This window comes from Channa argus, chromosome 6, assembly GCF_033026475.1.
Source record: "Channa argus isolate prfri chromosome 6, Channa argus male v1.0, whole genome shotgun sequence".
Classification (NCBI taxonomy): Eukaryota; Metazoa; Chordata; class Actinopteri; order Anabantiformes; family Channidae; genus Channa; species Channa argus.
Genome location: NC_090202.1, coordinates 28612661 through 28629960, shown reverse-complemented (window position 1 = coordinate 28629960; position 17300 = coordinate 28612661). Strand labels below are relative to the sequence as shown.

General features: G+C 41.0%; 1 protein-coding gene across 1 annotated transcript in view; it reads left to right on the top strand.

Moving 5' to 3' along the window:
- Window positions 1-17300, top strand: part of col4a4 (collagen, type IV, alpha 4) — a 41142-nt gene that overhangs the window by 5328 nt on the left and 18514 nt on the right. Inside the window, exons 4-28 of the mRNA XM_067506864.1 lie at window positions 3976-4047; window positions 6922-7056; window positions 7285-7446; window positions 7838-7906; window positions 8571-8606; window positions 8847-8909; window positions 9152-9187; window positions 9390-9431; window positions 9608-9688; window positions 9776-9820; window positions 9989-10051; window positions 10141-10185; window positions 10332-10385; window positions 10543-10603; window positions 11947-12051; window positions 12196-12351; window positions 12438-12527; window positions 14039-14199; window positions 14307-14379; window positions 14805-14911; window positions 15241-15424; window positions 15511-15579; window positions 15664-15771; window positions 15861-15929; window positions 17055-17204. Coding sequence (XP_067362965.1) covers window positions 3976-4047; window positions 6922-7056; window positions 7285-7446; window positions 7838-7906; window positions 8571-8606; window positions 8847-8909; window positions 9152-9187; window positions 9390-9431; window positions 9608-9688; window positions 9776-9820; window positions 9989-10051; window positions 10141-10185; window positions 10332-10385; window positions 10543-10603; window positions 11947-12051; window positions 12196-12351; window positions 12438-12527; window positions 14039-14199; window positions 14307-14379; window positions 14805-14911; window positions 15241-15424; window positions 15511-15579; window positions 15664-15771; window positions 15861-15929; window positions 17055-17204 — 2236 coding nt within the window. The remainder of the gene's footprint in view (window positions 1-3975; window positions 4048-6921; window positions 7057-7284; window positions 7447-7837; window positions 7907-8570; window positions 8607-8846; window positions 8910-9151; window positions 9188-9389; window positions 9432-9607; window positions 9689-9775; window positions 9821-9988; window positions 10052-10140; window positions 10186-10331; window positions 10386-10542; window positions 10604-11946; window positions 12052-12195; window positions 12352-12437; window positions 12528-14038; window positions 14200-14306; window positions 14380-14804; window positions 14912-15240; window positions 15425-15510; window positions 15580-15663; window positions 15772-15860; window positions 15930-17054; window positions 17205-17300) is intronic.

The following is a 17300-nucleotide window of genomic DNA, read 5'->3' as shown; positions in this document are numbered from 1 at the left end:
ACACTGGACAACATAACACATGCAATATTTGTGTGATCATTTTACAGTAAAAAACTGTTAAGACAGAGTCCCGATACAAAGCAAACCTGATGCAGCATCAACTGTCTCTCGGTGGTTTAGAGGAAATAAAAGACAGGTTTCTCAGCTGACAGGGTCAAATATAAAAACAGGTTCAATATGCCGTGATGCTAAGTTGTCAGTATGGATATTGATGGATAGTGCTGCTCTCCAAGTCTGGTCCTGTTTTGTAAGTTGCTTTTGGTTTGACTATAACCCAAATTCATTCAGTGAAATCCAAGACTGGACAGCCACAAGAATTAAACAACTGTCCATAAGGGTTGTAACCCAGATCTTTACAAAGCTTTGTTATATTTAGAGCTGCTCCCAAACCTCTACCAGCAGAGTCCAAAAGGATCCTCCTTCCTGCCTTGTAAGTGAGATGATCATGAGGTACTTCAAACGAGCCGATTCATTGGAAACTCAACCTGTCTTAGGTTTCCCCGTTTCTAAACTGTATAATTACATTTTTTATCATTATTTACGTCAGAAAATGCAACAATTCAACAGTGCGTTTTTTTTTTTTTTTTACCACAAGTTACAGCGGACAATGTTGACTTAAAGCAAACTCAAAACTATGCTTTACCACCATCAATTAGAGCTTACAAATAGGTCATAGTCTGCTTCTGGACATCATAACTTTGTCCATCCCTTGGACAAACTTCTACTATTAACGCAGTTCACTGTTGTACTTGCTCTCTTAGACACAATGGACATAAGAGATGTATATGTTCGTGAAAAAAATCTTCATTGTATCAGAATCCACCTTGAATGAACAGGCGTAAAGACGAGGTTACAGTTAATGGATGATGAAGTATACATGGTGGTTGTGGCTTGTCTGTCATCCACAATCATGGCCAGATATTTATTCTGTTCTGCTCATTTCAACCATTGATCCTCCTGGTCTTGTCTTTGGAACTGGGATGATACAAGACTCTTTACATATGTCTTGTAAAACCGTCATGTCACATTTACTAAACTTAATAAAGTAGCTATATTTGTATTTGTCCCCTGAATCCTTGTCAAAAGTTTTGATCAGCATTACGTTTTTGTCTCAGAACCTCCTCCTGGAAGAGTCTGTTCCTGTTGAGGCTTAAACACTTGCATCATCTTCTCCACATGTTACTGCCGTTGGTGGCCAATCCATTCACTGGTTTCAGACACAATTTACAAATTACATCTTCAATATTTGATTCACATGTGATGTGTTACTCAATCATTTCTAAACCACACAGGAACTGTGTTGTCTTTCAATGTTTGAGCTCCACCTTCGAATATGTTGTCAAATTTTTAGGAACATGTAAGATGCCCTACAGCTACTCTATATAATATAAGTATAGCAGAGTGACATATTCTTATAGGAAGCATTGTACCAGTGTATTATGGATGATATATTGTTTTCTTGAAACTCTAAAGTGTGTAATTAAGGTTGTTACTTTTTGTCTGAGGGTCAATGGTGAACTAGAGTCAGCTGACTGATGGGTTCAGTTGTTCAAGTTCAAAATCACTGTGAACTCACATCTGTCAGATTCTTAATAAAATGTTGTCTTAGTTTGAATGTAGACGTAGTTAGTTCATTTTTTTATTGAATTAGACCCCAAGGTACACTATATCTAGGAGACTGCCCTATTGTCTTTATCTCCCTGGATGAAAACTAGGACAGAAGATCTCCTGTTCTTCTGGTAGTTCAACACAAAGCCTACTGGTTTTGCTGATACTGAGCTTAAGTCAGTCTGGGCAGACATGCATGCAACTTGACTGGCTGGCAGAATTATACAACCATGAGACAATAATTCTATATGATTATTTTACGAGTTATTGCAAGAGATCAGTCTGAAGAAAATAAACTGATCACCAAGAGTTGATAGAGGATTGATGGTGTGATTCTGTTGAACTCACTCAGTAACAGATGACCCTGTGAGGGTTTAGAGAGTTTGTTTTGTCTAAACGTTTTTCTTCAGTGTCTTCAACCTATCAAGGTCCCCAGGTTCAGTCTATCTGAACAGCACAATCAATGGCCAGTCAGCTGCTCCATTTTTTCAGCCATTCAGTGGGAGCATATCTGAGATAGAGCGATGGTGGAGCCATCAACCATGGATGAGAGTGGGATGTGATTTAAGTGCAGTTACAGGGAAGATGGAGGGTGGTGTTGTGATGGAGTAGTCATAGCAGATAGAGCAGTGATGGAGGATAAATTGAGCAGTGATGGAGGGAGGATGCTGTGAGCTCAGACTTTCAGATCAAATTCGTGACAGAAGATAGAGCAGTAGCCACATTCCTGGTGCTGATAGCCACGCCTGAGTGATAACCTCGTTTACACAACGCTGCAGGAATGTGGCTGCTACACAAACAGTGCTGCATGCTGGGAAACTCACTGTCTGGGGCCCACAGGAACAAAAACACATACAGATACTCAGTCAAGTGTCAGTGTGGGATTCATGTGGGGGGACAGTCTGGGTCAGGTCCTTTTTTTCACCGTGGTCCCTACCAGGTCTGTCTGATGGACCACCACTACAATCAAGTACCCACATACATTATGTAGGTGTGTTTTATTTTTATTGCTGCTGTGGCATTATATCTTTATGTAACTGTTAGAATAGTGGAGGACAGGAAACAGGTAAGACAGACAACTAAGGTCCCCCAGCCTCAGTCAAACTGAGGACATTGCGGTTGTGTGGTTTGTACACAATCTACCAGATTATTTTTGGTTGCTTCCCCCATTATGTGTGTTTTCATATATTAATAAATGTCATAATCAGCATGTATTTTTATTGTACTTCATACAGTAAGAAACACACTTATTGTGTCCTGTACATGAACATTAACAAAGTGTTTTTTAGCACACACGAACACTTTTTATACATCCTACCCGAACACAAGCACATGTGTTTTGGCCTCAGCTGCAGTCTGCATTTACTGCAAGGTTTAAAGCTCACGTGGTTCCATTCATATCTGATGAACAGAACCTGATTCACATCTGACCTCATTTAAATGGTTCAAAGTGTGTGAGGGTCAGTAAAAATGGGCCATGATTGTCACTGACATTATCTGATAAGCACACACACAGACACACATGGTTGTGTGCTTCCTGATAATCTCAGAGATGCTTGTCTGTCCCGGCAGAGTTTACATTCCTTAGTTTCTGAAAGCAGAAATTAAAACACACTCTGCTGGAGAACATATGCAATAAAACACATGACTCACTCTGCTGCAACCTGAACAGTCAAACATACGTTTTTGGATGCTTATCTGGGCTGCTCACACAGTACGCTGCGCTTCTCCAAGTCCACAAACTCCCAGCACCCCGTCAGTATCTCCTGCAAGAGCAGTGCTCCACAGTTCCAGAACTGTTGTTCTCCTTATCAATACCCTGATTTCAACACCCAGTCCCCTGTTATAAACATTTATAACAAGGTTTGCAGTGGTCTACCTCTGAGTGTTGTTCAGCCTTACATCTCTAGAACAAACTTCTTGCTTCCAAAAAATATGCAAGGCCCCCTGACTTAGTTTTGTACCCAGTGAGTAATGCTACCACTCTCTACATCCAGTCGTGCTCATTGCATCCGGTTTGCATGTGCAGTTGCATATCCTGAACTCGTTGCCTCTCAGAGCAGTTAACCTTGGATTACCCTAACTCTAGATCCAGTTTGGATCTGTAAAGTGAAGTTTATCAACAGGTTAAACCTCAAACAAGGCAACAAGTACAACAGTCACGGGAGAACAGAGCCTATTCACTTACAGCAACATGGAAAGTGTGACCTCATCATGTTGTCATACATCCAGTGAATGATTTCCTGAGCCTGAACTGAGCAAAGTTATGTCACATTTTTAAGTTGCTGTTGTTAATGATGTTGTGGCTGTATAATGGTGATGATTATGTACCATATGATGATGCTCGTCTTCTTTTTTTATTTCCAGGGTGACAAGACTGAACCGTGTGCTGGACGGGACTGCTCCACCTGTCAGTGTCACCCAGCCAAAGGAGCAAGGGTGAGACTTCACCCAGACTTTGCACAGACCATAAAGACACAACAACCCTACATGCACTCACTGTAATGATGACCTGCTGGATGGAGGAGTGATAGTGAGGAATGTGTTGGAGTTAAATTAGCAGCTGTTTACTGTAAACCGAGTCAGCAGATTCCCCACGCACAAACAAACACATACAGCAAGGTGATGTCACAGTTTACCTCCTCTGGCTTCCAAAGCCCTGAGCTTCTGTGTCCACAGTCACACTGTCTTGTTTTTTTTACATAATCGTAGTGTGGCCCAGATGTTTCTGTAAATAATCTTACTGTTGCCCAGGTGTTTCTGTAGGTAGTCGCAGTGTGATCCAGATGTTTCTATACTTAATTGTAGTGTGGCCCAGGTGTTTCTGTTCATAATTGCAATGTGTTCCAGATGTTTTTGTTCCTGGTCAGCGTATTGTCCAGATGTTTTTGTACATAACTGTAGGGTGGTCTAGCTGTACAACCTGTACTTCATCTAGTATATAAAGACTCAGTGTAGTCCAGATTTTTATATTGTCTCACTGAGGTCCAGATGTTTGTGTGCACTTTTTGGCCAGGTGTGTGAACTTGCGTTTAGCATCATTTATCACCACCAGTTCTCTGCCAGGCTGTCGTCCAGGCCACAAACAGAAACTGCCCACCAGTCTCTGCGTTGGGGTGTACATGTGTGTATGTTTCAGAGCGTGTGTTGGTACAGCTGGGGGCAGCAGACAGGCAGAGGGGATTGTGGGAAGGCGTCTGTCGCAGTGATTTCATAGTTCAGTGGTTTCAGAGAAAGAAGAACAGAAAGAGGCCTAACAGAGATCACAGCTGTCACATCTCATCACACACACACTCAATACCCATCACACACAAACACACACACTTACACACACACACATGCACACATTAATACCCTCACCTTACACATCACTGATTCACACACACTGTACCAGAGCCCAACTGAAAAATCAGCAGGTTGATATTGATCAGTATTGATTTTATCGAAGCCCAGATTTATCATTCTAGCTGGTGGGCACCATTTATTTTCCCACTGTAAAAGTCACAAACCTCAACAAACACAATATTTCTAAGCTGATAACACTCAAGTCATGATCTTTCCTGTCTTTATTAGACACACCCAATAAACAAAGTGATGGTGGAAAAAGTCATGACAACAGCATTTTAATAACTGGTTGAACCTCAAACAAACATTTCCTGTAGCTGTGGATTAGACCTGGACAACATTTAGGGGGAATTTCAGTTCATTCTTGCTCACAGAACTGCTTCAGATCAGTCAGATTTTTAGGGTTTCTGGTGTGAACGTCTCTATTTAGATCATTCCACAGCATCTCTACTGGTTCAAGATCTAGGCTCTGACTGGTCCACACCAAAAGTTGGATATTGTGTCTCTGAAGTCATTCTGTCATTGTCCTGCTACATCACCAGTTTCTTCTGAGCTTCAGCTGCAGACAGACACCCTGACGTTGTCATGTAGGAAACCTGGATGAACTTGGAAATATATTTCCCTTCTACAATGGGGAAATTGTGATGCTTACCCCGTCATACATCATTGTTGGGATGATGTGTGTTCTTCCTAAACTATTCTACCTTTGGTTCATCTGTCCACAAGATATGTTCCCAGTAGTGAGTGTGAGAGTCGTCTTTGGCAAACTTCAACATCGTGCTGCAATGTTGGTTTTAGAGAGTAATAGCCTCCTCCATGGTGTCCTGTCATGGAGATCATGGAGATCATTCGATGTTTTGCATATGGTTGACTTCTAAACAGAGACATTAACCAGCTCCAATGAATCCTTCAAGTCTTTAGCTGTGATTCTGGGTTTTTTTATACCTTTGCCTTTATATTGATCTTAATCTTCTCACATCTCTTTTTTTGTGAGGCATGGCTCACATCAGCTGACGCTGCTTGTGAATAAAAACTGACACTGTTTGAATGCAGATTTAATATCACCTGCCTCTGGGTAATATTTAGTGACATCAGAAGCCTAGTACTGCCATTACTTTGTCCACCATCACTTTGTATGTTTAATGAAAGACATGAGGGATGTGTTTTATCAGCATAGAAATAGTATGATCGATGATAGTTGTGACTTTGGTGAAAATCAGATCACATTTCAAGACCAATTAATGCAGAGAAAAAGGAAACTACAAACAATGCCATGAGTTTTTGTTGTGACTGTACCTGCATTTTCTGGCATTTGAATACCACCACTCCTGTGTGTGTGTGTGTGTGTGTGTGTGTGTGTGTGTGTGTGTGTGTGTGTGTGTGTGTGTGTGTGTGTGTGTGTGTGTGTGTGTGTGTGTGTGTTGTGTTCCAATCTATGTGCTGATATAAAGGAACATTCCACCTGATTTAACATCTCGACTGTGTGAGTTGCTGCTCAAACACACTGCCTATGTGCATTGTGGTGGTGTTGTGTCACACTGCCATCATGTGGTAGCTAACATCTACACTCAGTTGTCACTTTTTTAGGAACAACAAGCTAAACCAAGTTCTGCAGTAAAGCCTTCATGATAAGCCTGTACGGTCTAACATGTTCTACCAAGTTCCAACACATTCTCTAAGGATCTGTCAGACTCTTAACAGTTCCAATTAGGTCAGGTTGTAACATGTTCTACCAAATTCTAACACAGGTTATAGTAGTTTGTGGCAGTTTGGTTCTGTTAAGTTCTAACTTTTTTCAGGTTCTGATAGGCTCTGTAAGATTGTACAAGGTTCTAACATGTTGTGTAAGGTCTTATCAGCTTCTGTAAGGTTCAAAGTGTCAGGGTTTTCTAGGTTATAAAAGGTTCTGCTGGTTTTTATCAGGTTCTCTCAGATTCAGACAGATAAAACTTTGTTTATTTCCTGCAGGGTATTCCAGGTCTTCTGGGTCGTCAGGGCCCTCAGGGTCCCCCAGGCTTCCCTGGTCCTCAGGGGCCTCAAGGGGAGAAGGGTCAAAGAGGAAATGAAGGGCCTACTGGAGCTGCAGGAATGAAAGGAGACTCGGTAAACAAACACAATTCTGTTGTAGAGATGATGGTTCATTTGTTCTGTAACTGGTTTATTCTGATCTAAAGACAAAATGGCATATATGGCATGTTATGGTAAACAATTGGAGTATAACAAGTTCTGTCCTGTCAGTATGTCCAAACAATTCCAGTTCTTGCAGTACTCATATGTACCTAAGTGTTTAACCTTGTGACTCAGAACCCTCATCTGTATTTGTTGTTTCAGGGAACTGTCGGAGTTCCTGGTTTTCAGGGTTTAGAAGGAGTTCCAGGTCTCCCAGGTCCTGCTGGAGGTCCTGGTTTTCCAGGTCTGGATGGATGTAATGGGACCAGAGGACAAAGAGGGTATCCTGGACTTCCGGGAGAGCAAGGACCTGATGGACAACGGGTCAGAGATACTGATCAATAAGTAACAAACACTGATGAGAAAAGCTTATCTTAAGGTCTCCATGACTCCTAAGAAACACATACTGACAATATGTATCCCTGCAAAGTTAATAGTTTCCAATGAATATATAAAGTTTATATGCGCTTTGTCAGTTACTCATTTTCTGTCAGTTTGAGGTATCAGGTTTTAGTTTAAAGTATATGAAATAAATTCTGCAGTAGTAAATAGTAGAAGTAGGTACACTTTGAGCTAATTCAAACAGGATGTCTGTGTAATGTGTACCATTATACAGTGTACCAATAGATAGAGAGTACACACACGATGTTGCAGTCTATTGCAGTACATGTAGTGTTTCTTTGTCATACTAATGGAATTGTGGTTTGATCTGCAGGGTATTCAAGGACTGAAGGGCTTTCCAGGGGACCCATCATTATTCTACATACAGTACCCTGGAGTACCTGTAAGTACAGCTGTATGGTAAAAGTACGTGTACTGTATTTGCAGTACTCTGCTTGTAAAAATGTGATCAGCATTAGACTCTTGGTTTCTGATAAAACAGTGACCTGTGCATCAGCAGCAATCCAGCAACAATGTCAATGTACTTCATTACTCCAAAAACTCTTGCACAGATAACTGTTTAAGACATCACATAATTAGGAACCACTTGTTTAACTTCTAAAAATGTGTTGTGTTATATATTTAATGTATAAAATCGTGTCCTAAAAAGATAAATGATTAAGTCAGTGCAGTAAAAGTACAATATTTCCATCTAAGATCTAATGGAAATAAAAATTGGATAAAATCTAAAAGAGATTCACTTTACAGTGATGAAAACATATGAGACACTGAATAAAATGAAACTTTGAGATATTCAAGATCCACAGATTCCAGAGGGAAATGGCTTTGCCTTGTTAGCGCTGCTCTGTGTACTTTTTTCTACTTAAACATCACATAATTATTAATATTATATTGTGATGAAAGATTGTGGTGCCAAGATATTTGAAGTCAGTAACTACTTTAACTTTTTGTCCCTACTGATGGAGAGTGAAAAGATGATGGTGACCACATGAGAGGGGTGTTCATTGACTTTAGAAAAGAAATGAATGAATCTTTGTGTCTGACAGGGAGATGTTGGGCCCAGTGGACTTCCTGGTCAGCCGGTGAGTAAAACCTTGTCTCAACTACACAACAAACAAAAGGAAGGAAGTGCTGCACTACATCTGTAGGATCATCTCAGAATCCTTCCAAAGTGATTTTCATGTAATGTTGAACAATAAAACAAATTAGTTAGGGAACTAGAAACAGGGCACTGACTAGTTTTATTAAATTTTATTCGTCCGCAGTGTTGGCTTAACAGAGTTTCTCTACTCTAAACTGCTTTTGCGTCTGTGTGTCTGCAGGGCGAACAAGGTCTCCCAGGTCCAATGGGGATTCTGGGTCCTGTGGGACTGGACGGGATCAGTGTGAGTTCTAGCAAATCAGAAAAACATGTTGTGATTGAAACAGCTCCTCTGGGAGCAAATGACACATTTAACTGTTACCTGCAGCTAAACTGTGAAATCCTGTTCATTTACTGCACACAAACTCTCTGCTCAGGTTCTTCTGTAAGCTCCTTAAAAAATTCCTTCAGTCCATCTTTAAATTTGCCAGCATTTTCCTTTTTATAATTATAATTATTATTTGTGATGATAATATATCTGTGCAGGGTCTAAATGGTCCGGCTGGTTCCAGGGGTCCACCTGTAAGTACATAGAAACAAATGTGGTAATATTAATTTTGTGTAAATTTGTGTGCATGTGTTTCGTTGCTAATGGCCTTTAATTACCTCCCCAAGAGGAAGATTGAACTGAAACGTGCGGGTTGTTATGTAGTTTTAGATCATCGTGTTGGTATGTGATAATGCATGTGAAAATGTGACCGGGGCTGATGTGTTTGTGTTTCAGGGAGAAAAAGGTCGAGCTTTGCCTGGACAGAAAGGAGACGAGGTACAGTTTTCTAAACACCCCGACCCACCCACTGGCTCCTGTTGTGACGTCTCAGAGGGCTTGTCTGAGAATAGCAGTCATGACAGTTGAGCTTCAGAAGCTTCAGAACTGAGTGGATTAAAACTGCTACTCTGAAATGTACTGTACTGCCTTTTGAAATAGTGTTACATCCACAGGGTGAGCAGGGCCCCCAGGGACCTCCAGGGCCATTTGAGTATGTGGACCCTCCAGAAGACCTGTACATCAAAGGAGAAAAGGTATATTCTATTGCAGTTCTGTACAGTAATTCCACCTGCTGTTGCTCGTTTTGTTGATTCTGAAGTTGGATTCTTTTGGCTCCTTAGGGTCTCCGAGGGGTTCCAGGAATATGTGGCGTTCAGGGACTGCCAGTAAGTTCAAACCTCTGACACTGGGTTCTGCTCTGGGTTCTTCCTATGAAAACACTCTCTTATTTCAGCATTGTTCATTAGGTTGTTGTCAGATTAAAACAGATTATTATTGATGGGGTATTGATTATTGTAAATTTTGACATGTTGAGGAATGTGGTTGCATTTCAGGGATTGGATGCTTTGCCAGGAATCAAAGGAGAGAAAGGCATACTGGGATTTCCTGGACTTAGAGTGAGAAATAATTCTCACATTATTCATCAGTATCGTGAACACTGGCCCCGTGTTCACATAAAAAATGTACATGTGTTTGTGTGTTTCAGGGATTTTCTGGTGGCCCTGGTTTTCAAGGAGAAAAAGGAGTCAAGGTGAGTCAGCAAAACACAAACCACACTGTCATATTGGAAAAGATGACAAAATAAAATAATAACAATTCTCCAACTGTGTATATACACGTGTCAGCCAATCAGCAAGATTGTCCCTGTGTAAATGTAATTTGTTCTTTGTGTTTCAGGGGATTCAAGGAAGTCCAGGTCTCCCAGGTTTGATCGGACAAGAAGGTCCCAAGGTAATGTGTGTAACACCATCAGCACAGATAAACACGGACACCAGAGCTGTTTGACTACAGTGATCTCAGCATGAACATCCTCTGATGAAACTGAAATGTGGTTCCTGTTTGAGGACACCAGCTCCTCTGTGTTTGTAATGATTCTGTCTGTTTCCAGGGCATGTTGGGAGATCCAGGTCCTAAAGGCCTCCCTCAGACCACAGACATCAGACACACTGGTACAGAACAATATGATTGATACGTTTTTTATCAGTTGTGAGTTGCTGCTGGGATGATGACATCTCTCTGTTCTAATGTATAAATATACAACAGTACTTGAAAGTTTGTGAACTCTTTAGAATGTTATTTATTTCTGCATCACAAAGACTTAAACCATGACCAGACTTTCACAAGTCTATAGACTAGACAAAGGGAACCAAATTAAACACATGAGAATTACAGTTTTTCATTCCTTAATTACAGAACCTGATTTAAGGTGTTTGTGGAACCCTAGGGTTCATTTTAATAAAGTAAATAAGAAGGGTGTTCGAGCCAGGGAACTCCTGTCTTATTTAAAGAAGACAAATCTGGGTCTTCACTATCAAAGTCTGTTGTTATTAGCACATGTTTGTAGAAGTGTGTCAGTGTTCCAATAAAAGAGATTTCTGAAAACCTTAGAAGAAAGGTTGTTGATGCCCACCACCCTGGGAGGGGTTACGTATGAATTTCTAAAGGGTTTGGACTCCACAAGTCGACTGTCAAGCAGATTGTGTACAAATGGAGGACATTCAGCACCACAGTTTCCCTGCCCAAGAGTGGTCAATCAATAAAGAATAGTCCAGGAGGTCCCAGGAACCCCTGTGTAACATTTAGGAAACCAAAGGCCTCTCCTGCAGTGACTGATATCCATCTTCATGATTCCACCATCAGAGAACATTAAACAGCAACGGTGAACATGACAGAGCAACAGGAGGAAGCTGTTACTCTCCAAAAAGAAAATTACTGCCTGTCTACAGTTTGTTCAAGACCATGTGGATAAACTAGAAGGCTATTGAAGACATTTTGGATTGATGAGACCAAAGTAGAACTTTTTGGTTTCATTCAGAATCATTTTGTTTGGTGACAACCCAACTCTACATTCCAGCTTAAGAACCTTCTTCCATCTGCAAAATGTGGTGGAAGGATCAGGATCTGAACCTGCTCTGCTGCCTCAGGACCAGGACAGCCTTTTTCCTGCAAATATATTTTACATTGGATACTTTTAAACAATAAACAAACAATTGATCAATCTATCAAAAACAATAATGTTTTGTTTCTTTTGTTTAACTGGGTTTCCTCTATCTAGTGTTTCAGGTCATATTTATTGTGTAAAATTGTAGATTCCTCTGTGAGGTTTCTACATATTTTAGTTGAAATTACATTTGCTCTAAAGTCTTATTATCATTCAAATAAGCTTTTAGATTGTGTCAAACACTGTAGCTGTACATGACAAAATCAAATTGTTAACAGTAAATTTAACTTGTTTACAGCTACCTGTAAACTGCTAATTGTTGCTAATTTTCTTTTAATAAAACATCCAAAGGGGATGTCGGGGACCCCGGGGACCCTGGACTGAGCGGTCCTCCAGGAGACAGGGGGCCGATGGGAATGCATGGTCCCCAAGGAGCCCCCGGCAGATCCATACCAGGTAAATACCTGTAGTGTCATTTGGAAACAGAACCTGTAAGCTACTAGAAGAGAAAAAGTTAACTTAAAAAGTGATAAAAGTTTCTGTGTCATGATCAGATTTAAGGTGGTATGAGATAATAAAGGTGTCTGTGGCTCCTCTCAGGACCAGCAGGTATTGAGGGTCCAAAGGGACTTCCAGGACTCAGAGGGAACCCAGGAGATCCAGGTGTGGTGTATAATGGTAAAGCCACATTTGGAGAACCGGGAAAACCAGGACGCCCTGGACTAAAAGGGACAAAAGGAGAATCCGGGAGTCCAGGTATCAAAGTACTGTGTTTTTGTGTCTTACGCCTGTCTTCACCTTCAGTCCTGGTGGTGTTAGTATGTTACTGTTTTTCTCCTCAGGTCATTACTGTGTTCCTGGGGTCCCAGGAGACTCTGGAGAGTCAGGTCAACAGGGATTACTAGGGCCTAAGGGCTTCACGGGGTTTAAAGGTCAGTGTCTGGAGCATGATTGGCACAAATTGGGGGTAGAGTAAGACTGGTTGCATTAATGGATGAAATTTGTTTTACCTTGTGATGAAGTGCAGTAAAGATACATTTCAATTCAACATCTCAAACAGTCCAAAGCACAGTCGCCTTTATTTTAGACTGTAGATAGAATGAATAAGTCATAATAAGAAAAATATGATAGTAATACCCAATACAACTAAATTTCTATGATTCTCAATTTTAATACTATGACAGAAACTGAACTAATGTAAAGATTGTACAGTACTGTTTTTTCTTGGTTAGAAATGTTTTGCTTCTTATCCAAGCAGCTTCTTCAGCCTGAATAAAGTGGTAGGGAACCCAGTTATATCCTCCAGAGTAGCCTTTGTTCCACACTGGCCTGAATAGGCTCATTCATTTAGGAGCCTGTGGGAACCTGTGGAGTCATCAAGATGTAATGATTACTCTCTAAATCCCTAAGATGGGGTCGTTAGGTGTGGCCGTCTTGGTGGATGTGTGAAGTGGTCTTATTCTTCCTGGGGATGGATGAAAGGGCAGGATGAAAAAAGGGAGACATGTTGTGCCTTAGGCCTCCTCCTCTGTTGAGAGAAAGATTATCCATGTGAACATAAATGACTTTACATACTCCTCTCTCATACCATCTGTCTTCTCTGTCTTCAGCAACCTTCTGGTTTATTAAAGCAATCTTCCTTCAGCACTTCCCAGAGACCTTATCGTGAAAAAATTAGAACATCCCATTAAATATTCAGTTCTTTATTAAGAAATGTTCACCTATCAGTGTCTAATCTTGTTTTTATTTATCTGTGGAAAATAAAGTCATTTGATTGCAGGTAAACAACAAAAAACAACCTTGTTTTACTCATCAAGCAAAAGATATAAACAAAAATGCGTATTCTAACTGAGGAATAAAGGAGGACACCTTGCCTCCTAATAACTACTGTTACCCACTTTGGCTGAAATAACTTCATTGAGATGCTTTTCGTAGCCATCTACCAATCTCTGACATCGGTCTGAGGAAAGTTTGTCCCAATCGTCAACTAAGAATTCTTTGATCAGTGAAATGCTGAGCCTGCTTCAAGTCACCCACAGCATCTCAGTGAGATAAAGATCCGGCCACACTTTTTTTGTGGAGCTAAGCTATAGTTGGCTGTATGTGTTTGTCTACTGTACGTGACATTATTCACAGTTTAATGCTGAGTGGTCCATTACTATAGTCAAACATTATAGGCATTATAGACATTATATATAGGCATTTTATTTTGCAGGTTTTCTGGTAATGTGGTACATTTATGGTACATTTGGATGGAAACATAGGTAAACAGTGATGTGACGTAACATGAGACATTCATGAACCTTAGAGACAAGTTCGACAGGCATTAGGCAGCCTGTCATATGGATATGGTATCACATGCTGGTATCACAGGATGATCAGAGGCTCCAGGATGTTTCTCTTAGGATCAGTCACTGTCTTATAATCCACACGTGTGTTTCAGGTAATCAGGGTGACTGTTCTTGTGGCCCTCCTGTTTTACTGGTGGGCCCCCCTGGTGCTATGGGTGACTTGGGGTTTCCAGGTTTTCCTGGAGTCCAGGGGGCTCCGGGGCAAGCAGGAGAGGAGGGTGTACCTGGAGACCTTGGAGAAAAGGGAGAACAGGTGAGTTACTAAACAAAAAGGTGAGACTAGATTTCCCTGTTTTGTTTTGCATTTACTTTTTGCTTTGGATGTTTGATTGATTTGATTGGCTGATTGATTTGTTTCAGGGCCTGCAGGGACTTCCAGGTGTCAAAGGTCTGAAAGGTCAAAAAGGAGATTTCAGAGTGGTGGATATTGAAGGTGAGTTTCTCACCTGATTCACCTTCATAAACTTGCAAACCAGCCACGTTACTGTATATCAAATTAATAATACCAGTTTATGCAACAATTATTAAGTTTGATGATTTATTTATTTTGTGTGAAAATGTTTTATTCAAAATTTTCAACAAACCAATCATTTTTATTTATCTAAATATGCACTTTGGGTTTTGATTATCAAAATCATTTAAAACGTGCTGCAGTTAAAATGCACGTATATTAGCTTTATAAAGTGAATCCACAAGTTCTTCATAAATCTCAAATCATCAAATGTGGACATCAGTCTTTATTTTAGAAATGATGACTTAGATGTTTATCAGGAAACTAAACACAAACTTAGTTAATGTGGCTTTTGCCATGATCTCATATCAGTGTATCAATGCTTCTGATTGGACATTTGTCTCTAGGTGAGAAGGGAAACAGGGGTCAAATGGGCCCTCCAGGTGGAAAAGGATTCTCAGGAGGAAGAGGACTTGATGGGCTCCCTGGACCCCCTGGAGACCCTGGCCCCCAGGTCAGTTAGATGCTAATGGTAAACTGGCAGCAGCTGCAAATCTGTTGCATCCTTGTGGAAGTTGAACAGAACAGTCAAGTTAAAATCATAAACCATCTGCTTGGGCTAGCATACTGTCTAAAGTATTAAAGCATATTCTTTTGAATAATTTTTTGATATTTAACTACAAGAAATGAATTTGTTTGTAAATGTAAATATGGCACAGATATGTACCTTATACTGTATATACATCACATTGCAGGATGTCTGCACATATTGTAGCTGTAATAACCTTTGGGGGCACTTTACACTGCTCCTCTTCATCCTAATTTGTTTTCTGTTACTTTCAGGGTGAAGATATGCCCAGTTTTCCTGGAGAAAGAGGCCTCCCCGGGCTTGTAGGACCTAAGGGATTATTAGGTCCTATAGGCCCCCCAGGACTGAGTGTAGTCGGAGCAATAGGAGAGCGTGGGGCAGATGGAGACCCGGGACCTCCAGGATTCCCTGGCTTCGCAGGGTTGAAGGGGGCTAAAGGTAAGAATCTATTTAAAGTGATCTTTTATGTAATACTGTTAAATCGATAAAACGTATCTCCTCCTCTGCTTCCTGTTCCACTCCAGGTGATACTCTTCCATGTGTACCAAGAAACCCTGGCCCCCCCGGGCAGAAGGGAGTCACTGGGAATACAGGTAAGCATCTTTAACATATGTATGACTTCATGTTAATCTTTCTGTGTAAGGTAAGGTTCACCTGTGTTCTGTCTGCCTGGCCAGGTTTCACAGGAATCCCTGGCCCTTCAGGTTTTCGTGGCAGCACTGGACCCGATGGAGTTAAAGGAGACAAAGGGCAGTCTGGATATCCTGGATTTCCTGGAACACCAGGTGCCAGCATCACACCTGCCACACCTTATTGTAACAAAAAAAAGCCCATACAACAATATCTTGACATGTATTCTTTCCACCTCCTGCAGGACCTCCTGGTTCTGTTGGAGATATTGGTGAAGAAGGACCTGAAGGCTTAAGTTATGAGGGAGATCCAGGTATTCTCACTTGTCTGGCATGTGACTCACACTGACTCACACAAATTGCGATTTTATACCTTGTCTAATCCAAACCCTAAGCAGGCCCTGGCTGGTTTTCTGCCTTGATATGATTATTAGATGGTGATTAGTTCGGGCAGGTTTGAAAACAAAGCTCAAACTTGGACTACAGAGACCAATAAGGCGATGCACAGTGCACGAAAAATGAACACACGAAGTGTAAAAAGAAGTGAGAATGTTCTGTCCTCTCATTGGAGAGATGTATCTAAGGAAGGAAAAAAACAAGAAGATCTACAAGAAGAAGATCTTAAAGAGGATGAAATTTATATTGAAAAGCTAGTCCAGGTCACTCTGTCAATTTGAGCTAAACAGCTAAGCCTAGCCCTAAACCAGGAATCAGTTAATTAGCAGACAGAGATTAAACTAGCAAGAGGAGAAAGGTTGCTGGCTCATTGGTTGGGTTATCCCAAAGGTGCTTGTTCGATGACAACTGGACCTGGTTGAAATTCTTCTGTTCTGTTGGTGATATTGGTGAAGAAGGAGCTGACGGCTTAAGTTATGAGGGAGTTCCAGGTATAGTCACTTGTCTTGCATGTGAGTCCTCTAAATGACTTTACAATTAACTTCAATACCTGGAAGTCTCAAGTCCTTCAGTCAGAACTGAAGCAGAACAGAAACAGATGAAAAGCATCTGCAAGAACATCAGGCAATTCCAGTTGCCGTTAAACAGCACCCATGAGAGAACTATGAGCTGGATGACTCAGACTTTGGTTAGGTGGGACTGGAAAGCAGAGCTTACCAACTTGTGCACTTATTAAGACCAGAAGAAATCAACTGTTTATTTAAAGCCAACTAAACCTGTCTGGTTCTGCTGCTGGTGTTGCTTGTTCTTCCAGTTATTTTTATGTGTGGTTCTTCGTCTTCTACCCACAAGATTTCTGCTTCTTGGACCTTCACTCACATCAATTACCCACAACATACCAACTAGGCACTTAGTCAATTATATGACTTTTGTTTACTGTACATGAATACATCTAAAAAACACAAACAGCTGCTGATTCAGATTCTCTGAATTAATCAGTCCTTATAAGCTGCAGACTTTCTGTTTAACTGTGCATATATCAGGCTCTCCGGGGCTCCCAGGCTCCTCTGGACTCAGAGGCCAAGCAGGGAACTCTGTGGTGGGCCCCATTGGTCCTATTGGCTTCCCAGGACCCCCAGGCTTTCAGGGACCTAAAGGTGTCCCTGGCCCCCCTGGCAATACTGGACTACCAGGTAAAATACTGGAACTAAGATGCACAGTGGAATTTATAAAGTTTTTTTTTTTCATTTGTTCATGTTTTTGATTTTTTATTTTATCAGTATATCCTG